This window comes from Heteronotia binoei, chromosome 20 (genome assembly GCF_032191835.1).
Source record: "Heteronotia binoei isolate CCM8104 ecotype False Entrance Well chromosome 20, APGP_CSIRO_Hbin_v1, whole genome shotgun sequence".
Lineage (NCBI taxonomy): Eukaryota > Metazoa > Chordata > Lepidosauria > Squamata > Gekkonidae > Heteronotia > Heteronotia binoei.
In genome coordinates this window covers 1,319,379-1,345,816 of record NC_083242.1, presented here as the reverse complement: position 1 = coordinate 1,345,816, position 26,438 = coordinate 1,319,379, and the positions used below count along the sequence as shown (strand labels likewise).

General features: G+C 53.0%; 2 protein-coding genes across 2 annotated transcripts in view; one reads left to right on the top strand and one right to left on the bottom strand.

Annotated features, from left to right (window-relative positions):
- LOC132588482 (hexosaminidase D-like) overlaps positions 1-15,742 on the bottom strand; it is a 38,886-nt gene extending 23,144 nt beyond the window's left edge. The window contains exons 1-4 of the mRNA XM_060260881.1: positions 15,706-15,742; positions 4,855-4,951; positions 3,147-3,384; positions 828-937 (exon numbers count right to left, since the gene is read on the bottom strand). Coding sequence (XP_060116864.1) covers positions 828-937; positions 3,147-3,384; positions 4,855-4,949 — 443 coding nt within the window. The 5' untranslated portion in view covers positions 4,950-4,951; positions 15,706-15,742. The remainder of the gene's footprint in view (positions 1-827; positions 938-3,146; positions 3,385-4,854; positions 4,952-15,705) is intronic.
- A 3,674-nt stretch (positions 15,743-19,416) lies between these two features.
- MLST8 (MTOR associated protein, LST8 homolog) lies at positions 19,417-26,243 on the top strand. The gene is made up of 8 exons (XM_060260854.1): positions 19,417-19,582; positions 19,691-19,742; positions 21,354-21,516; positions 22,762-22,837; positions 22,926-23,078; positions 23,236-23,360; positions 24,867-25,030; positions 25,440-26,243. Exons 1-8 carry the CDS (start codon positions 19,454-19,456, stop codon positions 25,556-25,558), a joined length of 981 nt encoding a protein of 326 aa, XP_060116837.1. The 5' UTR covers positions 19,417-19,453; the 3' UTR covers positions 25,559-26,243.
- Positions 26,244-26,438: the final 195 nt, after the last annotated feature.

The window sequence follows — 26,438 nt, the reverse complement described above, 5'->3', positions numbered from 1 at the left end:
TGTCAGGAGAACCACCCGGATGGCTCAGGCTGGCCTGATCTTCTTGGATCTCAGAAGCTCAGCAGAACTGCCCTTGGTTAGTCCCTGGGTGAGAGGAAAGGAAAGGTCCCCTGTGCAAGCACCAGTCGTTTCCGACTCTGGGCTGACGTTGCTTTCACAACGTTTTCACGGCAGACTTTTCACGGGGTGGTTTGCCATTGCCTTCCCCAGTCCTCTACGCTTCCCCCCCCAGCAAGCTGGGGACTCCTTTGACCCACCTTGGAAGGATGGAAGGCTGGGATCGAACTCAGGTCGTGGGCAGAGCTTAGGACTGCAGTACTGCAGCTTTAACCCTCTGCGCTACAAGGCTCTGGGCCATGGGTGGGAGACCACCAAGCAAATCCAAGGTCGCTAAACAGAGACAGGCAATTGCCAACCACCTCTGAGCATCCCTCGCCTCGATCTGGATGGCCTGATCTCATTTGATCTCGGAAGCGACGCAGGGTCAGCCCTGGTTAATCCTTGGATGGGAGCCCTCCAAGGAAGTCCAGGGTCGCTCGGCAGAGGCAGGCAATGACAAACCCCCACTGAACGTCTCCTGCCTTGAAAACCCCACGGGGTCCCCCAACGATGGAAGCCTGAGAGCGCTTCCCCCCGCCCCCCAACGGAGAAGGCGGAGAGCTCTCCCCCTAGGACGTGGGAAGGTCAGAGGGGCTTTGGCCGGGAAAGCGCTCAGTCTTCAAAGCTGCTACTCTTGCTTATCGTGCACCTTTTCCTCCATGAATGCCTTTGGTGAGGAGCCTCATCCCCCTTGGCCTTCCCGGCCCCCCCAACACATCCCTGCTCACCTGTAGGCATACGGGGACTTAAGAACTTCCAGCTCTCCCTTGAATGGAAACATGTCTTCATATTCGATCAGGACTCCGTTGGCGCCCAGTTTGGAGAAGAGCGGGAAGACCTGCCGGAGAGTACAGGGGGGCCGGAATAAGAGGGGACCAGGGATCCCTCTAAGCTGCGTTAGCGTGAGCTAGCTCACAGATTTTTAGCCTCCAGCTCACACATTTTTGACTTAGCCCAGGAAGGAGGACCCCAGAGCACAATAACTGATGCAGCAGCTCACAGCTTTCATGCCAGCAGCTCACAAAGTAGGATTTTTGCTCACAAGACTCTGCAGCTTACAGGAACATTGGAGGGGACTATTCGGGGGCGGGGTCTGCTCAGAGGAGGGGCTTGTGCAGGGCTGAAGCTCTGCCAGGGGAAGGCAAGCCAGCCCCCTGTCACCTGCCTCTCCACATGCAAGGAGAGGGCAGAGGATAGCTGGGGAAGGCCGAAACCAGACATCAACCGGAATGACAAAATACTGCTGGTGTTCCAAGGGCACTTTTGGCATGGGCAGGTGTGTGCATGTGGCACAGTTCACTGCCTCCCCCCTCCCCATGGCTAACAAGATGAGAAATTATGTGCAGTCCGTGTCAATTACGTAGAGAATCAGCCCATCAAGGTCAGTCTTGTCTACTCAGGCTGGCAGCCGGTCTCCGGGGTCTCAAGCATAAGAGGTCTTCTCACAAGAGGAGGAGGATGAGAAAGAAGAAGAACAAGAGAAGGAGGAGGAGGAAGAACAGGAACAAGAGGAGGAGGAGGAAGAAGAACAAGAAAAGGAGGAGGAAGAAGAAGAAGAACAAGAGAAGTAGGGGGAAGAAGAACAAAAACAAGAGGAGGAGGAGGAGGAGGAAGAAGAACAAGAGAAGGAGGGGGAAGAAGAACAGGAACAAGAGGAGGAGGAAGAAGAACAAGAGAAAGAGGAGGAGGAAGAAAAGAAACGAGAGGAGGAGGGGGAAGAAGAACAGAAACAAGAGGAGGAAGAAGAAGAAGAACAAGAGAAGGAGGAGGAAAAAGAACAGGAACAAGAGGAGGAAGAAGAAGAAGAACAAGAGAAGGAGGAGGAAAAAGAACAGAAACAAGAGGAGGAAGAAGAAGAACAAGAGAAGGAGGGGGAAGAAGAACAGAAACAAGAGGAGGAAGAAGAAGAACAAGAGAAGGAGGAGGAAAAAGAACAGAAACAAGAGGAGGAAGAAGAAGAAGAACAAGAGAAGGAGGGGGAAGAAGAACAGAAACAAGAGGAGGAAGAAGAAGAAGAACAAGAGAAGGAGGAGGAAAAAGAACAGGAACAAGAGGAGGAAGAAGAAGAAGAACAAGAGAAGGAGGAGGAAAAAGAACAGGAACAAGAGGAGGAAGAAGAAGAAGAACAAGAGAAGGAGGAGGAAAAAGAACAGGAACAAGAGGAGGAAGAAGAAGAAGAACAAGAGAAGGAGGAGGAAAAAGAACAGGAACAAGAGGAGGAAGAAGAAGAACAAGAGAAGGAGGAGGAAAAAGAACAGAAACAAGAGGAGGAGGAAGAAGAAGAACAAGAGAAGGAGGAGGAAAAAGAACAGGAACAAGAGGAGGAAGAAGAAGAAGAAGAACAAGAGAAGGAGGAGAAAAAAGAACAGGAACAAGAGGAGGAAGAAGAAGAAGAACAAGAGAAGGAGGAGGAAAAAGAACAGAAACAAGAGGAGGAAGAAGAAGAACAAGAGAAGGAGGGGGAAGAAGAACAGAAACAAGAGAAGGAGGAGGAGGAGGAAGAAGAACAAGAGAAGGAGGAGGAAGAAGAACAGGAACAAGAGAAGGAGTTGGAGGAAGAAGAAGAACAAGAGAAGGAGGAGGAAGAAGAAAAGAAACGAGAGGAGGAGGGGGAAGAACAGAAACAAGAGGAGGAGGAGGAGGAAGAAGAACAAGAGAAGGAGGAGGAAAAAGAACAGAAACAAGAGGAGGAGGAAGAAGAACAAGAGAAGGAGGAGGAAGAGGAAGAAGAACAAGAGAAGGAGGAGGAAGAGGAAGAAGAACAGGAACAAGAGGAGGAGGAGGAAGAAGAAGAACAAGAACAGAAACAAGAGGAGGAGGAGGAAGAAGAACAAGAGGAGGAGGAAGAAGAACAAGAGAAGGAGGAGGAAGAAGAAAAGAAACAACAACAACAACAAGGGATGCCTTTCCTGGCAGGGCAAGAAGCACTGCCAACCGACAATACCTGCAAATCATGCTGCTGTTAGAAGAACAGGAACAGGAGCTGGAGAAAAGTTGGCAGTCCACGCCCTCCCACACCCTCACTCGTAACTGGAGGCCCTGCTCACCTGCTCCAGGTAGGACACTTTGGGGGCTGCTCCCTTGAGATCCAGGTGCACCAGCCGCATTTGGGTCATGCTGAAATCCCGGACAGGCTGCTTCTGACCTTCCGGCCTCGCGGCGGCTGCCTTGGTCTCGGGGTGTGCTAGAGATCCATCCCAGGGCTGGGCTGACTCTTTAAGGTCCCCAGCTCTGCCCCAGAAGATGCTCTCCCCGCCAGTGCCTTTGTGCTGATCCAGCGTGAAACTGCACAGGTGGACAACAGAAGGAGAGCACAGACCTCGTGGCCCCAAATCTCATCCTCCCCCCTGCCAGGGCCTAGCACAATTCGGCTCATAACTTTTAGTTGTTTATATTTCACCTTTTTGCACCAATGTCCTCTCTGAGCTACACTGCCTCTAACCATGGAGGCTCTGCTTAGCCACCACAGCAGAGAGGGGATTGACTGTAGACCCAGCAGCCACATACAACAAATGCCAAATACAGTATGAGTGTGTGTGTTTTTTTAAAAAAGGAGACGGAGAAATGCACAAGGATCCCGTCGCACAACTCCCCATGTCCTAAACAAGAGCTGTTCCATTAATAAGGAAAGGAAAGGTCCCTTGTGCAAGCACCAGTCGTTTCCAACTCTGGGCTGACGTTGCTTTCACAACGTTTTCATGCCAGACTTTTTACGTGGTGGTTTGCCATTGCCTTCCCCAGTCATCTACACTTTCCCCCCAGCAAGCTGGGGACTCCTTCGTCTGACCTCGGAAGGATGGAAGGCTGAGTCAACTTGGAGCCACCTGACTAGCTCCCTTTTAAATCCATCTGTGCTTGTGGGCATCTCTACCTCCACTCGCAGTGAATTCTACAGCTCAGTTAAAAAAGAAAGATAAAGGTAGGCCCTTTAATGGCAAGCACCAGCCATTTCTGACTCCGGGCTGACGCTGCTTTCACGTTTTCACGGCAGACTTTTTATGGGGTGGTTTGCCAGTGCCTTCCCCAGTCCTCTCCACTTTCCCCCCAGCAAGCTGGGGACTCATTTTACCGACCTCGGAAGGATGGAAGGCTGAGTCAACCTCGAGCTGGCTATCTGAAAACCCAGCTTCCGCTGGGGATCGAACTCAGGTCGCAAGCAGAGCTTAGGACTGCAGAACTGAAGCTTAAACACTCTGCACCATGGGGCTCTTCATTCCATTAATAAATGCGGAACTAAATCAAGCCAATTCCCTTTCCCTATTTTTCCTGCCAAAGGAACATTCATACTTTAAAGACACAAGTAGACAGAACTACAGGAGGGGGAGAGGAAGGAATGGCCGGGGGGGGGGGGGAGGCAACTGAGCAGTCAGATATGCCAAAGGCCAGGCCAGGCCAGCTGGGAGCAAGTGAACCGGCCACAAGATGGCACAGAAAGCCCCTGAGGAAGAAGCGTCTGCTGAGGACAGATCCCTTCCCAAGGCCAAGAATAATTCCCTGTTCCCAAGCAAAGAATACCCCATTCTCCACTGCCCCCCGAGCAGCTTTTGCACACTGCTAACCTTGGCCAATGTTCCATGTGACTGAATGGAGCCAAATCCTCCATTCATCGGTAAGGTGCATGCAGCCGGAAAAGACCATTGGGGAACATTCTATGGCTGCCCTAAATGGCACACCTATGGGTTGCCCCACCCCACCCCAGGCTGGAGAGCCCACCTGCCTGCCAGCTTGCCACCCTCCCCTCCCCAAAGCACTGACCTGTCCCGGAAGAAAAACTTGAGTCCTGCCAGGGCGACTGTGAGAAGCACCACAATTCGCAGCAAGTTCAGCTTCTGGTTGCGGTGGAAAGCCATTTCTGCACAGAAGGGAAAGAACCATCACTTCCTCAATACCCAGAAGGCAGGGCCGGATCCACCGGGGAATTGCACTGAATGGAATCCTGCTCTAAGAACATTAGAACAGCCCTGCTGGATCAGAGGGTTCATCTAGTCCAGCCTCCTGTCTCACACAGGGGCCAACCAGTTCCTCTGGAGGGCCAACAACAGGGCAGAGAGGCTGAGGCCTTCCCCTGAGAAGAACATCAGAAGAGCCCTGCTGGGTCAGACCACTGAGGGTCCATCTAGTCCAGCTTCCTGTCTCACACAGAGGCCAGCCAGTTCCTCTGGAGGGCCAACAACAGGGCAGAGAGGCTGAGGCCTTCCCCTGAGAAGAACATCAGAAGAGCCCTGCTGGGTCAGACCATCTAGTCCAGCTTCCTGTCTCACACAGTGGACAACCAGTTCCTCTGCAGGGCCAACAACAGGGCAGAGAGGCTGAGGCCTTCCCCTGAGAAGAGCATCAGAAGAGCCCTGCTGGGTCAGAGCAGTGAGGGTCCATCCAGTCCAGCCTCCTGTCTCACACAGTGGCCAAGCAGTTCCAATGGAGGGCCAGCAACAGGGCAGAGAGGCCGAGGCCTTCCCCTGAGAGGAACATCAGAAGAGCCCTGCGGGGTCAAGCCAGGGAGGGTCCATCTAATCCAGCCTCCTGTCTCACACAGTGGCCAAGCAGTTCCAATGGAGGGCCAGCAACAGGGCAGAGAGGCTGAGACCTTCATAAGAACATCAAGAGAGCTCTACTGCATCAGACCAGGGAGATCTAGAGAGCTCTACTGCATCAGACCAGGGAGCTCTACTGCATCTAGTCCAGCCTCCTGTCTCACACAGTGGCCACCCAGTTCCTCTGGACGGCCAACAACAGGGCATGGAGGCTGAGGCCTTCCCCTGAGAAGAACATCAGAAGAGCCCTGCTGGGTCAGACCAATGAGGGTCCATCTACTCCAGCCTCCTGTCTCACACAGTGGCCAGCCAGTTCCTCTGGAGGGCCAACAACAGGCCAGAGAGGCTGAGGCTTTCCCCTGAGAAGAACATCAGAAGAGCCCTGCTGGATCAGACCAGGGAGGGTCCATCCAGTCCAGCCTCTTGTCTCACACAGTGGCCAGCCAGTTCCTTTGGAGGGCCAACAACAGGGCAGAGAGGCTGAGGCCTTCCCCTGAGAAGAACCTCAGAAGAGCCCTGCTGGGTCAGACCAGTGAGGGTCGATCCAGTCCAGCCTCCTGCCTCACACAGTGGCCACCCAGTTCCTCTGGACGGCCAACAACAGGGCATGGAGGCTGAGGCCTTCCCCTGAGAAGAACATCAGAAGAGCCCTGCTGGGTCAGACCAATGAGGGTCCATCTACTCCAGCCTCCTGTCTCACACAGGGGCCAGCCAGTTCCTCTGGAGGGCCAACAACAGGGCAGAGAGGCTGAGGCCTTCCCCTGAGAAGAACATCAGGAGAGCCCTGCTGGATGAGACCAGGGAGGGTTCATGTAGTCCAGCCTCCTGTCTCACACAGTGGCCAGCCAGTTCCTTTGGAGGGCCAACAACAGGGCAGAGAGGCTGAGGCCTTCCCCTCAGAAGAACATCAGAAGAGCCCTGCTGGATCAGACCAGGAAAGGTCCATCTAGTCCAGCCTCCTGTCTCACACAGTGGCCAGCCAGTTCCTCTGGAGGCCCAACAACATGGCAGAGAGGCTGAGGCCTTCCCCTCAGAAGAACATCAGAAGAGCCCTGCTGTGTCAGACCAGGGAGGGTCCAGCCTCCTCTCTCACACAGTGGCCAACCAGTTCCTCTGGAGGCCCAACAACAGGGCAGAGAGGCCGAGGCCTTCCCCTGAGAAGAACATCAGAAGAGCCCTGCTGGGTCAGACCAGGGAGGGTCCATCTAGTCCAGCCTCCTGTCTCACACAGGGGCCAGCCAGTTCCTTTGGAGGGCCAACAACAGGGCAGAGAGGCTGAGGCCTTCCCCTCAGAAGAACATCAGAAGAGCCCTGCTGGGTCAGGCCAGTGAGGGTCCATCTGGTCCAGCCTCCTGTCTCACACAGCGGCCAGCCAGTTCCTCTGGAGGGACTATAACAGGGCAGAGAAGCCAAGGCCTTCCCCAGGCAAGAACCCAGGGTTGCTCTCAGGATAAAATGGAGGGGAAGAGACCCATATGAACTGGCCCAAATGCCTTAGACGACACACAGGGGTGGGGTGAAACATGTATGTGTGAAACAAACAATTTCTATTTTTTTTTTATCTTTTCCATTCTGCAGTTCTGTTGTTTCTTTAGAAAATAAAATACATGTCGCAACAGACGCCTCCACACCAGAGAAAGCTGCCCAATATAAAAATAATTCAAATGAAAGGGAACTACACAAATGGCCCTGATCCAGCAGCCACAAAACAGACAAGCGCCAGGAACAGGTGAAGGCAAGCCCTAAAGACACAAGTGGAGATTGGAACAGCCAGCATTCTCTACTGTCATGCTAATACAGCTCTGCTTCTCCCCTGCCCTCCGCCCCCAAGATTAGCATGTAACAAGCAGGAAGAAAGACTATCTGTTCTGCACCCTTCCTCATGTGCCACCCCCGGAGGGTGGTGAATGTCAGGATCTTGTTCCCTTGGGCGCCGCAAACCCTTTCCATTCAAGAGAGCGTCATTCGCACCTGCCACGCACAAAGCGGCCGACAGCTGGCTCAGTTGGCTCGCTGACCTGCCTGGTGCTCCTACATAATTAAACAAGAAATAAAGGAGAGTGGGTCAGGAGGAAAGCCGAAGGCTTCTCCGCTCTACCTGCCGAGATAGCTGTTGCCTCTGAGCCGCACTTTCGAAATGTGGGGCTCTGGAATGCAGGCATCTTTCGCCCAGTCACGCCTGTTTAGCCATGGACAATCACAGGGAGTCCTCCACATCTCAAATACCTTCCTGTGCCAAAGCGCTGCACTCATTTTGCACAGCAGCTGGAGAAGCAATTCCAACACGCTGGGGCCACATGCGAGGCTGGTGCAACCAGGGCAGATGGCAGAAAAGGCCCAGCAAGTCCCAGGTGCCCGCTCCCTTCTAGTACATAAGAACATAAGAGAAGCCCTGTTGGATCAGGCCAATGGCTCACCCAGTCCAACACTCTGGGTCACACAGCGGCCAATATATATATATATATATATATATATATATATATATATATATATATATATATATATATATATATATATATATATACACACACACACACGCACACACTGTGGCTAATAGCCACTGATGGACTTCTGCTCCATATTTTTATCTAACCCCCTCTTGAAGCTGTCTGTGCTTGCAGCCGCCACCACCTCCTGTGGCAGTGAATTCCACATGTTAATCACCCTTTGGGTGAAGAAGTACCTCCTTTTATCCGTTTTAACCTGTCTGCTCAGCAATTTCATCGAATGCCCACGAGTTCTTGTATTGTGAGAAAGGGAGAAAAGTACTTCTTTCTCTACTTTCTCCATCCCATGCATAATCTTGTAAACCTCTACCATGTCACCCCGCAGTCGACGTTTCTCCAAGCTAAAGAGCCCCAAGCGTTTTAACCTTTCTTCATAGGGAAAGTGTTCCAATCCTTTAATGATTCTAGTTGCCCTTTTCTGGACTTTTCCCAATGCTATAATATCCTTTTTGAGGTGCGGCGACCAGAATTGCACACAGTACTCCAAATGAGACCGCACCATCGATTTATACAGGGGCATTCTGATACTGGCTGGTTTGTTTTCAATTCCCTTCCTAATGATTCCCAGCTGGGTTGCTGGGGCTTGCACAAAGAACCAACAAGCCACAGGCTCTCTCCACGGCCTCTCGCTTGGCTGGACAAAACAAACCACATGGCTGAACTCTGAAATCATGCAGTCATGGCAGCCTTCCTTGGGCACTTGTGGGGCCCTGGCACTGACACAAAACAGACCCTCAGATGGTCCAGCACCAGTCAGGGGTGGGAAGACTAAGGGCCAAGGGGGCAAGATTCCCATGGAAGGCTTCGAAAGAGGAAGCGTGGCCCTCGCTGCGGAAGCTAGTCTGCTTGACCCAGGAGCCAGCACAGGTCTCTGGCACATGCCTAGGAAAGAGAAGAGGAGAGATCCAGGGGAGAGAACACAAGATTCTTTGAGGTGAGCTCATGAATAAGATGGCGGATGTTCGACTGGGCGGGAGTATGCGCAGAAAGGATCGGGGCCTCTCCTACATCTCAAGCTGAGCAGCTGCAAAAAGAGAAGCTACGCACCAAAACCACGAGATGCAACCGTTGCCCTTAACTCTGCATCGCTCAGGTCTCCTCTGGGTCTTCCGTTTGAAGGACAAGTAAGGCCCAGGAAGAAAGGCTGAAGGGCGTGGAGCTTTTCCCACTGGTGGGTTTGTGCTTTACTAGGAACGGAGGCCATTACGGGCACACACACACACCCCCCCGGCCAAAAAGCTGGGAATGCATCAAAATCACACATGCCTACGGTCTGAGATTTTTGTGCCTTTGATGCAGCCCCGTTACAGGAGTGCTTCATCTCCAAAACAGACACACCTCCAGAGCGGGTTTCTCCCCCAGCAGGGGCGGCCAAATTTGCTTAATGTAAGAGCCACAAAGAATAAACATTTGAGATGTTTGAGAGCCACAAGACAGGAACTTCAGATGTTTGAGAGCTGCAAGAGGAAGGAAGGAAGGGAAGGGAAGGGAAGGGAGAAAGGGAGAAAGGGAGAGAGAAAGGGAGAAAGAAAGAGAGAGAGAAAGAAAGAGAGAAAGAAAGAAAGATTGGGGAATGTGGGAGAGGTGGAAAGAAAGCAACTTTAACTTTAAATGCATTCTGGAAGCCACTTGCTGGCTTGGCGAATTGATGTAAAGAGACGACAGCCTTCTCCAAGCCAACCAATGGGGTGGTGGGGTCTTTGAGAGCCACACAATATGTGTGAGAGCGCCACGTGTGGCTCCCGAGCTGCAGTTTGGCCACCCCTGGGCAGTACCATCCTGGGCTCGTCACCAGGTGAGCAAAAGGATACAAGGTCCTGCTCTGAGGACGGCAGCCACTATCTGGAGCTTTTCCCCTGGAGTGAAGCTGCACTCAGTGACTTCCAACACAACCCAGGGATGAGCTGAGGGGGATGAGGGGAGTGCCAGCGCTGAACTCCTTGAAGGGGAGTGATCTGTGATGCGCGGAAGGCATTCTGCACGTGCTCAGAGGTATGGTCCCTGCCAAGGGTGCTCAGAGGCTGAATCCACCTTCCAGTGAAACACCCGGCTCTCAGCTTGTGCTGGCAGGAAATGCATCCCTGTATTTGTTTTGGGTCGATCCCAGAAGGACTGCAGCACCGTGGGGAAGTCTTTGGGGAGAAGAAGGGCCCTCCGAGGAGGACGAGGCTCCACGGCATCTCCATGGCACAACACAGCTAATCACTCCTGCAGGGACCGGAAGCAGCCCGCTTGCTAGAACTGGGCACAGTTCAGGCCTGGAAGGTCCCTTTGGAGCAGAAGATGAAAAGCCGGGGCTTTCTTTGGAGGCTTGAAGAAAGCTGCCCCTGATGAAAGCGAGAACCAATGGATCAAAAACCCCAAAAGGGCGTGTCTTGAAGACCCCAAAGAAGGAGCGGCTTCATCCGATGCATGATGGGGGAATAAACTGGGAACAGCAAGGTTTGCAGGTCGTGGGATGCATTTCTATACAAATGCCGACCATACACAAGAGAAGCACCAGGGCCTTCGAGCGGCTCAGAGCATCACCTTCCCAGCTGCGTTACGTTAGCGTAGCACCCTGCAGGTGAGAAATGCTTCATCTCTAGGCCCTGCTTAATGCAGCTGAACATAGGGATGCATCCCGATTCATCAGCTTCACGCTGGGATTTCCCTCTGCGGAATAACAAGCAACCTTCAGATCAGCAGCAGAGAATCGCCTCCAAGTCGGTTTCTGAATGTTGCCGTTCGTCAGATCAGATTTCTGTCCCTTTGCTTATTTTTGGCAGAGACTGCCGTGTTTGCACTAGACAGGCATGGGGGGATCAGGGCCAGGAAAGCTTAAAAACATAAGGGAAGTCATGTTGGATCAGGCCAATGGCCTCCAGTCCAGCACTCTGTGTCACACAGTGGCCAAAAGAACCAAGTGCCATCAGGAGGTCCATCAGTGGGGCCAGGACACTAGAAGCTCTCCCACTGTACCTCCCCCAAGCACCTAGAGTACAGAGCATCACTGCCCCAGACAGAACCTAAGAGAAGCCATGCTAGATCAGTCTAATGGCCCATCCAGTCCAACACTCTGTGTCACACGATGGCAAAAAAACCCCAGGTGCCATCAGGAGGTACATCAATGGGGCCAGGACACTAGAAGCCCTCCCACTGTGCCCCCCCAAGCACCAAAAAGAGAGCATCCCAGCCCCAGACATAAGAATAGAAGCCATGTTGGTTGAGGCCAATGGCCCATCCAGCCCAACACTCTGTGTCACACGGTGGCCAAAACCCAGAGACCATCAGGAGGTCCACCAGCAGGGCCAAGACTTCAGAAATCCTCCTACTCTTGCCCCCTAAGCATGAGAAGACAGAGCATCCCTGCCCCAGACATAAGACCATAAGAGAAGCAATGTTGGATCAGGCCAAAGGCCCTTCCAGGCCAACACTCTGTGTCACACAGTGGCCAAAAAAACCCAGGTGCCACCAGGAGCTCTATCAACGGGGCAAGGACACTAGCAGCCCTCCCACTGTGCCCTCCCCAAGCACCAAGAATACAGAGCATCACTTGTCCCAGACAGAGAGTGCCAAAAATAAAATACGCTGTGGCTAAGAGCCACTGATGGACCTCTGCTCCATATGTTGATCCAATCCCCTCTTGAAGCTGGTTATGCTTGAAGCTTCTGCCCCAACAAAACCATTACTCTTTTAAGGCGTTGCTGGAATTTGCTAAGCCCTGCTTCCGGGAGCAGCCAGCCTCTAGAAGGCTTTTGAAAAGAATGTTGGCAACTCCCAGGTATACTGCCTTTGAACTCCATCTTTGAACGCCATTAAATTATCACGGCTCACAGCTGTGGACAGACCTGTCCTCCAAGAAACCATCTGACCTTTTTCGTTTTGCAAAAAGAAGCCAGGAGACGTGACCGCTTTCTGATGAAGCGAATTACCTGTTGGCTGCAGAAATCCTTTCTCCTGTTACCTCATCAGCTTCAACGGAGGACCCCCCCCCCTCATTCCACTCTTGCAAGAAAGACGCCCCTCTCTCCTTGCAGAGACCGACCACGACGTTCACCCATTCAGAAACCACCACCTGCCCAGCAAATGCTGATCATCTCATCTGCTGGTTTTCAGACCAGCCCAACGGTTCCATTTCCACTTTCACCCGTCGACAAGGAAACAGGCCACAGGATTAAGACAGCTAGAGGCTGCAGCTGCCGTCACACGGAACAATGCAGAGGTTGTGCGAGGGTGGGGACAGTATCGTGAACAGGTTTTTCCGCAACTCTAGAGCATCAACTGATTTCATTTACTTACTGGGAATAAAAAAACAACAGCCATGTTTTTGTTGCAAAGATTGTAGACGTGGCCTGCCGAACAGCCTGGAGTTTGTGTCTCTGCACCCTCAACCTATAGGGCGGCTTATACCAGTTTTGCTGCCATTCCTTCTCCCCACAGAGCTCTGGGGAATTGAGGAAAGAGCTGGGGGATTCTTAAGAGTTCTTGGGGAAAGGTGAGGGGGTCCTCTCCTGACCCAGCGGTGCGCAAAAACATCCCAAATGGCTACTCTGCAACCCACAACCTGACAAAGACAGTGATTTGTCAAGAGGTCTGAGGGGAAAACAGGGAACAGCCACTCACATCCCCCACCCAACCAACTGCAGAGTCAACCCTACCTGAAAAGGAAAGTAAGGAAGGTCAGAATGGTCAGCAACCAGGCCACACCTGGAAAGCCCAGGTGTCAGATCTTGGAAACTAAGCAGGGCCAACTCTGGCAAGTCCTTGGATGAGAGACCTCCTTGGAATACCAGAGCTGGGAGGCAGGGGCAGGCTTTATTCAGCCACCTCTCTCAATATCCTCCAGGGCTCCAGTAAAAAGTAAAGGCAAAGGTCGTTTCCGACTCTGGCGTGAGGCTGCTTTCACAACGTTTTCACGGCAGACTTTTTACAGGGTGGTTTGCCCTTGCCTTCCCCAGTCATCTACGCTTTCCCCCCAGCAAGCTGGGGACTCATTTGACCGACCTCGGAAGGATGGAAGGCTGAGTCAACCTTGAGCCGGCTACCTAAACCCAGCTTCCGCCGGAATCGAACTCAGGTCGTGAGCAGAGAGTTCGGACTGCAGTACTGCAGCTTTACCACTCTGTGCCACGGGGCTCAGTAGGGGTCAGTTACCAGGACTTCCAGGTACACACACACAAACAAATATACAAAAACACCATCCCTTAAACAGAGAAAGGCCAGCGGATTAAGCCACCCTCTTTGCAGGCTCAAGAGAGACCAAAGAAGCCCTGTTCTTCACAGCTGGCATGTGGAACTCCTTGCCACCAGACATGGTGACAGCACAGCTACTGGCTTAGATGGCTTTAGCAGAGGGCAGGATTCAATGTATGGTGGAAAGAACTACTCCTGTCTCTTATGGGTCCAGTGGGGGCTCCAGCTGAGAGGGGCTGCAGTGGGAGCTATCAACGGGGACTGCCAGCAAGAAATCAGTTTCTCAGTCCTCTCTGGGTCTCTGCTTCTGTGTGGAAACCGCAAAATGCCTCTAAAGCCCATTAGCACAGCATCTTTGCAGACAGAAGCTGCATCAAGACCAGCAGATGTTTTTTTTTTTTTTTAGTTTTCCAAAATTTATTAAATCATCAATATTTTCCAACAATTACTTGACATAGAAAAAAAAGAAAAAGATCTTACTAGTACACACATATCGAGACCAGCAGATGTTAAGGAATCCAAAGGACACGAACCCCCTCCCTCTGAAGACCACCCAGGCAGCTCTCGTAAACCTGGACCCCCAAAGCCAAGGAACACCCAAAGGAGGCCTTTTTTTTTAGCAGCATCTTGCAACGTCGGAGACCAATTGTCTCTTGAATAGTAAACACGATCATTCATTTGCTGCTTTTCTGCTATGCAAAAGGCATCTAAAGGCTACCTCTGGTGTAAGGCCACTGGCCCACCATGGTTGGGAACCCTGGGGAGACCCCACCTGCAGGAAAGCCTTACCTCTTCCCCCAAGGCCAAATGAACGGGGAAACCTTGGTTGTGGCTACTAGACTGGAAGCAAAGGGCACATGCTTTGGAAATGGTTCAGTGACATCTTTTTACACAGCACAGCGGAACTCAGCAGGGAAAACAGATTCTACCTAACCCCCTGCCCCAGCTGGCTTCCCTCTTATTATGGGATGCAGCAATAAGCTCAGGAACAAGGTCAGGTGGCTGAGTAACAGGCCAGTGTCCCAGAGATGGGCAGATGTCGTTTATCCGCAAGCCGAGCCAGACTGCTCTGTGCACAGCTGCCTTTCCCAGCTTCATGAGTCTGGCTGGAGGCCCCGTCCACCTGCAGAGGGAGGGAGGGCCTGTGTCTGTGACTCTGCCAGAAGCCAGGTTTGCTGCACCCACCTGCCCAGAAGTCACCCCCAAAGCTTGCCTCTCATCGGCCAGAGAAGACGGTGCTCTGTTCTGTGGGCCACCGGAGGGACATCCAGCTGGCTTCGTCCTTTTGAGTTCTCCCCCAGGACAAAAATAAAGGCTCAAAAAGCAAAGTGTTGACATTTGGGGCGTCTCCCGAACCCAGAGCGAGCTGCAGGCTGGCCAAATCCGTTACGCACAGAAGCCAGCAGGGCTGATCTCGCCGAGTTCGCAAACATTGGAGATTAAAGATCGGCTTGGAAAGGGAATTCTTTATCTGGGGCCCTCTCCGGACAGCCCGTGGCCACAGAAGTCCGGGTCCAGCTACCGTTTTGCATTCTGCAAACACACAGCTGCACACACACACATGCACTCTGCACCCACAACAAATACCTCACACGAAGAACGTCCATGCCACTCCAAAAGCGAATGCATCTATTCCACAGTTCTTGGCTGGCGTGATTTGGGTTTAGCGGTGAGAGGGCAAGATTGCCTCCAGAACCCGGGACCCCAGCCAGAGGCCTAAGGTCCATTGTTCCTCCGCCCTCCCCTCCCCCCTTACAGCAGGGCAGCATCTTGTGGGAGGGGACAGGACAGTGAAACCAATTTGACGCTGCTTGCCCTTTGCAACCAAGACTTTCTCTCGGCTTGTGGGGCACAGGCCCAGAGACACCTGGCCACCCCAGCTGGTCTTGCTAGAGGGGGTGCGGAGGTCACCCTTTTCTGGAATATTGCAGACCAAGTCTTCCCCCCCCCCTGCATCACCCCAGGGGAAAACACCCTTCTGTTTTAGCACCAGGGGACGCCTACATGGAAAAGAAGGGAGCACAGTCTAATCTTCCTCAAAAAGGTTGTCGCGGGGCAAAATGTGTGTGTGGGGGGGATCCATGTAGGCATGCCACGTTCCATGGCAGAAAGGTGAGACAGAAATGTAACAAGACATAGGACTGGCCTTTGGAATAGGAACCAAAAATTCCCTTAATCCCCCCCCCTCCAAATAAACCCTTTTGATTCCAAATCTTCAGATTCTCACGTCCATAATTTTCAAAAGACCTAAGCGCCCCCCCCCCAACACCGCCCATCTCCAGGGGAGAAGGCAAAGGGAGCTGGACCTGGACTCGGGGGGGGGGGGCGGCTGGGCACAGCTCGGAGATCCCCCCCGCAGCTGAGATGCTCTCCACCCCCCGCCGCCCACTCACCTGCGCCCAGCACCCTCCTTCTTCCAGCAGCCGGGCGCCTTCTGCAGCCACCGCCCCCCCCGCTGCCCCTCCCTGCCCGGCCACGCCCCCCCGCCCCGGCATCTCCTCCCCCCCCCGGCCAGCCCCCCCCCCGTCGCGGCGGCGGCTGCTGCGCCTACCTGGCCGGCCCAGGTGCGCCTCGCCTGACAGCAGCAGCAGCCGCCCCGCCCCTTTCGCTCTCGCGGGCTCTGCGGCGCCCGCCCCGCCCCGCCCTAGGCGGCAGCCCCGGCCCGGGAGGAGGGCGACGCGGAGTGGAGCCGAGCGCCGCCTCGGCCGCTGCAATGCAAAGGTCGCCGCTAGGCAAGAAGCGGAGGGCGGGCGGGCGGGCGGGCGGGCTTCGGCATCCCCGCTGCAGGTGGAGCGCCCCCGGCCCTGGAGGCGCCCCGCAACAGGCCCTCCCGCTCCGGGAACAGCCGGGCTGAACCCTACGGAGGCCCCAGCCCGGGCAGCGCAATTCTTGCAGATGAGCTCCGAGGCCGAGGGGCCGCCCCGCTGCAGCCCCCTCCTCCAAGCCCCCTTGGGCGAAGCAGAGAGAGGCCAACTCGGCAACGCCGCCAGCAGCGGCCGCCGCACCAAGCAAGTGGGGCCAAGAGCGGCTCTGTGGCTGGCTGGGCGTGCAGGCTGGGAGGGCTGCAAGCAGACGGGGGGGGGCGGGCCCTTAAAAGGGGGGGGCCATAGGGCAGTGCCTAGTTGGCCTTGTTGTTAATCTGGCCCTGTGGACCCCCCTCCCTCCCTCTCTGGGGCCAGGGGCATTTTGATTCCCTTTTGCTCGCCCGCCCCTCCCTTTGCAGGTTTTCATCTTTGCACGTTGCGATTTGCAAATACGATAAAACTCCTCCTAAACTACAAACTGTCCCCGAGAGTTCTGACCATCAGCCCACCCGAGATTCCATTTCTGACGCCCTCCGCTGTTTCAACCGCGGGCTCCGCTCCGCCATCTAGCGACAGGCCTTTAATTGCCTTGAATGCGATTCTCACCAGGATAAAGATTAGAACAAAATAGGAGTCAATTGTACCTTTAAGACCAACTTAGTTTTATTCAGAACGTAAGCTTTCGTGTGCATGCAAAATAGGAGTCAATTGCACCTTTAAGATCAACAAAATAGGAGTCAATTGCATCTTTAAAACCAACTTAGTTTTATTCAGATGCTTGTTGCTCCACACTCTTTTGTGCAGTCGGCCAAATGCACGGTTTGCCTTTGTCAGCCTGTTGTCAATCTCCTTGTCGATCTTGGCATCTGAGGAGATGATGCAACTCCTTGAAGAAATCCCTTGGCACCTGTCGCATCAACCATCACCAGTGGTCTGACCTAGCCTCAGATCGCAAAGCATGGAGGCACACCATCCACCAGGCTGTCTCTTCCTTTGAGAACGCACGCATAGCTGGTCTTGAGGACAAAAGGAGATTGAGGAAGAATCGCACTGCTACAGCACCAACCCCAAATCAGACTTTTCCCTGCAGCCGCTGTGGCCGGACCTGCCTGTCCCACATTGGTCTTGTCAGCCACCAGCGAGCCTGCAGCAGACGTGGACTATTGCACCCTTCTTAAATCTTCGTTCGCGAAGCCGAGAGAGAGAGAGAGTTTTATTCAGAACGTAAGCTTTCGTGTGCATGCACACGAAAGCGTACGTTCTGAATAAAACTAAGTTGGTCTTAAAGGTGCAATTGACTCCTATTTTGCTCTACTACTTCAGACCAACACGGCTGCCTATTTGGCTCTGCCTACAGGATAAGAATTAGCAAAGGGAAAAGAGCCAGGACGCGCTGCGCATGCTTCCGTTTGACCGGCGCCCTCTCCCTCCTCCTGACGGGCAGGGGGCGCTGTGGCGGTTTCGCTCCGCGCGGAGAGCAGAGAATGAGACCCCAGACGGGCAAGATCTGCAGAGGAATCGAAGGGCGCAAGCGCGCGATGAGCTCCCCCCCCCAGGCTGGAATGCGCATGCGCCTAGTTGCTCTCTTCCCTGTGTTTGAAGGTAAGTGGGCTCTCTGGCCTTCCCATTGGCTGTCCTCGCCCTTCCCCCAAATTAGGGAAACCCCCCTCCCAATTACAGTGGGAGAGGGCTCTGCCTACCCCCCCCCCCCCAATTGAGAAGGGAATTATGCATCTGCCTGTCTTTACAGCAAAAAACCAAACAATGTTGCTTTTGCTGCTGCTGTGATACTTTGCATGGCTTTTTGTGCCCGCTGGGCAGTGCTGCTGTTGGATCTTGCTTTGGAAAGTCAGATCTCTTTCTCTTGCTTGCATCTGTTTGGGGGTGCAGGCGCCCACCCCGGTCGGGGGGATCTTGGGTGCCTTCCTCGGTTTGTCTCCCCCTCCTACAACAGATGCTGGAGTTCCTAAAAAGAAATGTCTTTTTCTGGTGTTTTAGTAGCAGCTCCAAGTTTGCATTCTCTCCTCTGTTCATTCCAGATTTGTGTGCGTTTTAGGGAGCAGGTTTATGTCTGTGTAGATTAATTTAAAAACGCAGCACAAAGCTCCACACCCACCCCCTCCCAACAACCAGGGTTAAAAGCTCCCCCCCCCCGTTTGATTTGTTTCCTGATAGCCCCCCTCTGCAGTTGCCCTCTTTCCACTGACATGGGGTTCAGTGGGACTTGGCAGCATGACATGTCTAGGAGAGCAAAAGGCTTTGTATTCAGCCTGGGCCCTGTTTATGTTTACAATAACCCTGTGAAGCAGAATCATAGAATCATAAGAGTTGGGAGGGACCTCCAGGGTCATGTAGTCCAACCCCATGCACAATGCAGGAAACTCACAAACACCTCCCTCTAAGTTCACAGGATCCTCATTGCTGTCAGATGGCCATCTAGCCTCTGTTGAAAAACCTCCAAGGAAGGAGAGCCCACCACCTCCCGAGGAGGAAGCCTGTTCCACTGAGGAACTGCTCTAAATTCACAAACCCCTCCCCCTAAATTCACAGGATCTTCATTGCTGTCAGATGGCCATCTAGCCTCTGTTGAAAAACCTCCAAGGAAGGAGAGCCCACCACCTCCCAAGGAGGAAGCCTGTTCCACTGAGGAACCACTCTAAACTCACAAACACCTCCCCCTAAATTCACAGGATCTTCATTGCTGTCAGATGGCCATCTAGCCTCTGTTGAAAAACCTCCAAGGAAGGAGAGCCCACCACCTCCCGAGGAGGAAGCCTGTTCCACTGAGGAACTGCTCTAAATTCACAAACCCCTCCCCCTAAATTCACAGGATCTTCATTGCTGTCAGATGGCCATCTAGCCTCTGTTGAAAAACCTCCAAGGAAGGAGAGCCCACCACCTCCCAAGGAGGAAGCCTGTTCCACTGAGGAACCACTCTAAACTCACAAACACCTCCCCCTAAATTCACAGGATCTTCATTGCTGTCAGATGGCCATCTAGCCTCTGTTGAAAAACCTCCAAGGAAGGAGAGCCCACGACCTCCCGAGGAGGAAGCCTCTTCCACTGAGGTCCCAGTTACTCCCATTTTGTAGGTGGGAACAGCCTGGGGTCCCAGAGTGAATCCAGGGCACTGGTGAGGCTTGGCTCTACCCCCTCCCCCACAAGGCACTGGGTGATGCTGATTCACTCCAAAGACTTCCACAGACCCAGAAAAAGGGGGAGGGGTGGCTTTTCCTTCAGCACCAGCATGCCCGCTTCTCCTGTCATACAAGTACAAACCGTGGACGTCAGGGAGGGACCGAAACTCTGCCCTCCTCTTGCCTTAGAAAAGTGAGCCATGAACACGGCCCAGGGCACAGTGGGCAGCGACCCGGTGATCCTGGCCACCGCCGGCTACGACCACACCGTCCGGTTCTGGCAGGCCCACAGTGGGATATGCACCAGGACTGTCCAGCACCAGGACTCTGTATCCTTCGGATGGGCAAAACTGGGCCAGGAGAGGGGAGGTTTGCCCAGTTTTGCCAGCCTTGTTTTAGCCATTGGTGACCAACTCTTCCTTGACCAGTGCGACTAGCAGGTGAATGCCCTGGAGATCACACCGGACCGTAGCATGGTAGCCGCTGCAGGTAGGAACGGGGTGCCGGACATGGGGGGGGGGACACTACCTCCATTAAGGCTTTCAGGGTGGGCACTGGGGGGGTGGTCTCCTCCATCCAGTAGTGCAGTCCCAGGATTCTTGGAGGTGGGAAAGGAAGACCTGGACAGAGGGGTCCCAAAGCCCAAGAAACACCCTATTTTAATTCCATGGCTAGAGCTTCCTCCTAAAACATTGGTGCCCCTAAAACATTGGAGCTTGAACAGTTGTTAGAGGACACACAGGCTACCAGAACAGCTGACAGAATCTGGGGCTTAGGTACTGTGTTATTTGGGGGTAGGGTATATAATACATATGGTGGTCCAGGGCCAGCTGCAGGTGTGACCTGGGGTCAGCCACAATTTCTCAGCAGAGGTATTCTCTCAAAAGCAGTTCTTGAAAGAGCTCTCTCAGCCCCATCTGCCTCACAGGGTTTCTGTTGTGGGGAAGGGAAGGAAAAGGAGATTGTAAGCCGCTCTGAGACTCCGAGTAAAGAGTGGGGTATAAATCCAGTCTCCTCCTCTTCCTCCTTGTGGCAGGAGGTTGTGGCCCAGTTCACTAGATCAGGCAGACTTTGTGGTCATGTCTGGGTCTCTGCCTGCTTTCAAAATTGGATACTGGCTCCCCCTCTTTCCAGCCGGTGTCCGACTGGGAAGACCTTAAAAACAGACAGAGACCTAGAGGCGTTCCTGTCTCTTGCTGTTGTGGCCCAGGAGACTAGCCCTTGCTGACTCCACGCAAGGCAATCACCTTTCCTGATTTTTCAGTCTCGCATAATGTAATTCCTTTTTATTCGTTTGTTTTCGTGCCCCCAACCACCCCCCCCCCCCAATGTTTTGCTACTTCCATTATTCTCGCAGGCTTTTAAAGCAATCAATCTTTTTGTTCCTTTCCAACGTTTTAAAACATCAATACAAAATAAAACAAGCATCTGTGCTAAAATGCCACGTTCAGCAGAGGAAAAACAGCACAAGAGCTGGTAGATCAATCGCTTAAAAGGGCTTTAAAAGCTGGCTGAAACCGTGGTGCTAAAAATTCATCAAAGCAGGCAAGGCGGGGGGGGGGGAATGGAGCAAATGCAGATGGTTAGATGGAGACCAGCCCATGCGTCAGATTCCAGAGCGTTGACCACTCTTGGTTCAGAGGAATTTTAGCCAGTCCTTCAGCCCAGAGTCTCACAGCAAAGATCAGCACAGAATGGAATAATAGAATTATTAAAAGATGAGCCCCAAGCATAAAGCAGGAAACATCGTACATGTTCTAGTAATTAACATTTTATTGGAGTTTTCCAATACAAAAAAAACCAAGCAAGAATGCAAAGGAACAAGGATGTAAATAACATTGCAGCGCAGTAAATAATATTTACAGCTAAGTAAAAGGATGAAATAAGCTGTAAACTGTATTGGACAAAAACATAACATCCACATTGTGTATAAAAAAGAAAATAAAAGATATGAAACTTAGCAAGTCCTAAATAAGACTTTGTGGCCAGAAAAGTTTCTGCCACTCTGAATTCCTTTCACGTGCCACAAGATTTGGTCTGGTTGTCCCAAGGGTTCTAACAGGCGCAGAGACCTTTCGTCCACATCTTTCTTCCCTCCAGGCTACCAGCACATTCGGATGTACGACTTGAATTCCAACAACCCAAACCCGGTGATCAACTACGATGGAGTGAGCAAGAACATAACGTCTGTGGGGTTCCACGAAGATGGCCGCTGGATGTACACAGGGGGCGAAGACTGCATGGCTCGCATCTGGGACCTCAGGTGTCTCACTTTGGCCAAGAGCGGGGAGGGGGGCTTTTCAGGCCTTGGACAGGTCTGTGGCACAAACCCGGGGGGTCCCAGGCCGCTCTCCCCAAGCCAGCATTGAGTCGTGATGCAGGGGACCTTTCCATCAGAGAGCCATCTAGCGGTCTTCACAAAAGGCCAAGGGTAACTTCAGTCAGGCCTGGATGCCTTTGCCCTCTAAGCACCTGAAAGAGACTAGGTGAGACATCCCAGCACCGACACGGGGACGTGGCAAACTCACTTTTCAGTATAACAAAGTAGGAGTCAAGTCCACATTTAAGACCAACAAAGTTTTATTCTTAAAGGTGCAACTTGACTCCTGGTTTGTTCTGCTGCTTCAGACTGACACGGCTGCCTACTTGGATCTATCGCTTTTCAGTATGTTTGTTCAGAAGTCGGCCCCAGAGAGTTCGGGCGGATTTACTTCCTTGCAAGAGAGTTTAGATTACTGCTGCCGTTTTCTCTTTTTGGTGTTTCGGATCTGGCTGCCTGAATTCTGTTTTCTTTGCAAAGCAAGCTTTTTGCTCTTGCTGGGCATGTGTTTTAATTTTAAAAAGTCAAAAGGATGAAGAAGAAAAGGCTACAGTAGAGAAGACAGACAACTTTTGTCGTTCTGCGAAAGGCTAACCTAGAAAAGCCCCAGATCCGAGTGTTTTTTAGAAGGTCCCTCTTATCCTGCCTAGTTTCCTTTTTTTAATGGAAAGGAAAAGTCCCCTGTGCAAGCACCAGTCGTTTCCGACTCCGGGGTGATGTTGCTTTCACAACGTTTTCACGGCAGACTTTTTACGGGGTGGTTTGCCATTGCCTTCCCCAGTCCTCTACACTTTCCCCCCAGCAAGCTGGGAACTCATTTGACCCACCTCGGAAGGATGGAAGGCTGAGTCAACCTTGGGCCGGCTACCTGAACCAGCTTTCGCTGGGATCGAACTCAGGTCGTGAGCAGAGAGTTCAGACCACAGTACTGCAGTACTGCTGCTTTCCCACTCTGCACCACAGGGCCTCATGTTTTTATGAAGGGCCGTCAAATCTAGGGTATGGTCTGTCTGGACGGTCTCCTGGGAGTGGTTTCAGAATAGCACAGGATGGGTGGCTTGGGCAGGAGGCGTGCCTGTGGGGCTGCGGGAAGCTTTGGAGCTCCCTGGAGCAAAAGGAGTCAAGCAGAGGTGAAGGCGATTGCCCCCCCCCACCCCGAATCACCATCCATGTATGTTCCCCTTCCAGGTCACGCAACCTCCAGTGCCAGCGTATCTTCCAAGTGAACGCGCCCATCAACTGCGTCTGTCTGCACCCCAATCAGGTATTCTGAGCTCTCCCCAGCCCTGCCCTTCTCAGGACCTGTGCCGGACAGAACAGGCCCTTGATTTGTCCCCTCCCTTCCCTGTCAGGCAGAACTTATCGTGGGGGATCAGAGCGGAGCAATTCACATCTGGGACCTGAAAACCGACCACAATGAGCAGCTCATTCCAGAGCCGGAAGTCTCGGTCAACTCTGTTCACATCGACCCTGATGCCAGCTACATGGCGGCCGTCAACAGCTCAGTAAGCAAACGCCTGCGTGATCCTGGGAGGTCCGCCTCACGCTTTGCAGCCGGTCCCTGCTTGGGGGAGTCCAGTGGGGGAACCAGGCCTTGCAGAAGGGCTGAGAAGAGAGTGCGCTAGGCTGAAACGGTCGCTTTGCTCTCCTCATCCTTTGCAGGGCAATTGCTACGTGTGGAATTTAACGGGGGGCATCGGAGACGAGGTGACCCAGCTGATCCCGAAGACCAAGATTCCCGCCCACAACCGTTACGCCCTCCAGTGCAAGTTCAGCCCAGACTCCACGTGAGTGGCCTCGGAAACCATCTTTTCCGTTCACTAACCCCTAGCGCCAGGGAGATCTTCAGGCCTGGGGGGGCAGGTGGACCTCAGAGCGTCACTGGCCGCACTTTGGCACGCCTGAAGTTCTGTTCTCCTTGGGAAGGTGGGGAGAGACATCTTTGGGCTGTCCGTTGGGAGGCCCTGATCTAACCCTACTGCTTTGGGGGGAAATGATGCTATAAAATCTGGCTTCCAGTGCTTAGCAGGAATTCCTGGGTAAGATTGGCAGACAAAGACCCTAAGCCAGGGGTCCTCAAACTACGGCCCGTGGGCCAGATGCGGCCCGCTGAGGACGTTTATGCGGCCCGCCAGGTTATGGCAAAATCAGACTGAAAGTGACGTTCGACCTAAACTTGCGTTAGCAACGCACACTTCCGGCACTGGGCTGAGGCGGCGGAGACAGAGTGTGAGGTGATACCGAGGTGAGTTCCCAGGCTGGGGTGTGTGGTGTGGGGAAGGGAGAGAGATGCAGAAGACGGAGAACTGACGGCCCGCGGCCTTGTACAGTAACGGCAGTCCGGCCCTCCAACAGTCTGAGGGACAGTGAACTGGCCCCCTATTTAAAAAGTTTGAGGACCCCTGCCATAAGGAATAGCTTGGCTGCTTTACTCTGCTGGGTGTAACCATTGGGGGTGGGGGTGGGCAAAGCTAAGCACAGGAAGGTTGGCTCATGTCCTGGCAGAAGGTCCCCAACGATCCAGAATGCAGAAAATGCCGGCTGTAGCTAAGGTGAGAATCTGTGAGCCAGGAAGCTCCCAGATAAAGCCGAGATCATGCATGATGGGGAGGGACAGTGGCTCAGTGGCAGAGCATCTGCTTGGTAAGCAGAAGGTCCCAGGTCCAACTCAAAAGGGTCCAGGCAGATACGTGTGAAAAACCTCAGCTTGAGAACCTGGAGAAAGAGCCGCTGCCAGTCTGAGTAGACAATACTGACTTGGATGGACCCAGAGGGGTCTGATTCAGTAGAAGGCAGCTTCAACTATAGCACCCAATCGAAAGTACAGTATACCAAAGTGGCTTTGTGTAGCACACCAGTGTCTATAACAAAAATCCTATATTTCACAAATCGATGTGAGACAATTCTGTTATTTCATACATCGCAACGAATTACATTCATGTTCCATCCATGAACTGTGTCCCATAAAGGGTGCAGTTCACCAGCTAAAGCAGGTTTTGTTCCTTCTGGTGAATTGTACCTTTTACAGGACACAGTTCGTAGCTGTTTATGTATGGAATATGAATACAATTTATTGCGATGTATGAAATAATAGCATTGTCTCACATATTAATACATGAAATATAGAATTTTTAGTATAGACGCTGGTATGCTGCGTGGTTTATAGAGCCGGTTTGCTGTACGGTGGCCTAGGGCGGGGGGGCACGCAGCGTGACATTCGAAAGCAAACCAGCTTGTGCTCATGACAGCCTTCGTGCCTTCTGCTCCCACCTGCCTCCTTTCCTCTTCTGCAGGCTTCTGGCCACATGTTCTGCCGACCAGACCTGCAAGATCTGGAAAACGTCCAACTTCTCTCTGATGACGGAGCTGAGCATCAAGAGCAATAACCCTGGGGAGACCTCCCGCGGCTGGATGTGGGACTGTGCCTTTTCAGGCGACTCCCAGTACATTGTCACCGGTGAGTGAGGAAGGGGAAATGGGCATGACGGACACTGAACGTGGAGAGGGAGGGGGGCCGCTTGGGGGCTTTAAGCAGAAACCCCCACGGCCGCTTTTCTCAATAAGCGCATGGGAAAGGCCTTAGAGAGTTAGAGGGCTGGGAGGAAGCTGAGCCCCCCCCCCCATGGCACCGTTTCCCTTTGTGCTGCTCCAAGCAGCCGAACAGGAGGCTGGGCTGGAGAACCTCGCTTCTCTTGCGTTCGCCCTCCAGACTAGGTTGTTCCTGTCCCCGGATTGCAGGCTGGAGGGGGAAGAAGCTAAGATTAGCCACCAAGTGAGTGAGCAAGAGAGGCAGGCTGCAGTGACCACCCCCCCCCCCTCCAGCAGCTGGTTTGGCCCTCCTAACCTCTCTCTGCTTGTCTTCCCAGCCTCCTCGGATAACCTGGCCAGGCTGTGGTGCGTGGAGACGGGGGAGATCAAGCGGGAGTACAGCGGCCACCAGAAGGCGGTCGTCTGCCTGGCTTTCAATGACAGCGTGTTGGGCTGAAGAGACCCACTGGCCCAGTTTCGGGGGCCCTGAGAGCCAGACGGATCGGCGGAGGGGTGAAAGGTCGCAGCAAGAACACAGCTGCCGTCAACAGACGGCGAGAGGAGGTTGCATCTTTTCCCTTCAGTCACCTCCTCCCCAAAGGGGAGCTTCGTCCTGATAAAGACAGACACTCCCAGGAACTAGTGGGGAATTTTCACTTGTTTTTCACAACTCTCCTCAATTACAGAGCCCAAAAAAGAGCTCTCTTGTCTGAAGTACAGGAAAGTTGGGGGGGTTTTGCTCCTCCTTTGAGCTGCCTGCTGGCCATGAATCATAAAAGCTGGCTGAGATAAACACAGGCCTGGCGAGGGAAAGAGGAAACGCGTGGTGCTCTTTTCAGAATGTATTGTCCCCGAGCATGGGGGGAGCAGCAGTTCTGATCAAATTGGGTCCCCCCCCTAAAAGAAAGAAGCCCCCATTTTTGCTTTATTCCTTTTTTTTTTTTTTAAACTAAACCGGTGGAGATCTTGCAAAAGGTTCCTTTCTGCGAGTGCTCCAGGGAGGCCTCTGTAGAAAAAGCAGAGGAAATGGGGGCAGGAAGCCCAGTTGTAACAACAGGAGAGGGGCTGCGGCTTCCGTTTCCTCATTTTGTGCTTTTATTTAAAATGTCACAGTCGGGTAACTAACATGGTACAAAAATCTATGTGTGTGTGTGTGTGTGTGTTTCTTAAAAAAAAAAACCACGAAAAGATTTGTGACGCAGGGTACAAGTGAGTCTGCCTACGGCCACCTCTATCCCAAGGCCGCTCTTTACAGGTTACAGCTGAGAAGCGACCCCGCCCCTTCCGTAAATAAAATGGGAGTCCAGGTGAGATTCAGCAGGGGTGTTGGGCAGCCC

What these genes read in the sequence shown, in the direction of transcription:
- MLST8 (XM_060260854.1), top strand. Translation starts at nt 19,454, where the DNA reads ATGAACACGGCCCAGGGCACAGTGGGCAGCGACCCGGTGATCCTGGCC. An exon ending in CTGTCCAGCACCAGGACTCT is followed by an intron (nt 19,583 to 19,690) that starts GTATCCTTCGGA and finishes CAGTGCGACTAG; the next exon opens with CAGGTGAATGCCCTGGAGAT. An exon ending in GCTCGCATCTGGGACCTCAG is followed by an intron (nt 21,517 to 22,761) that starts GTGTCTCACTTT and finishes TTCCCCTTCCAG; the next exon opens with GTCACGCAACCTCCAGTGCC.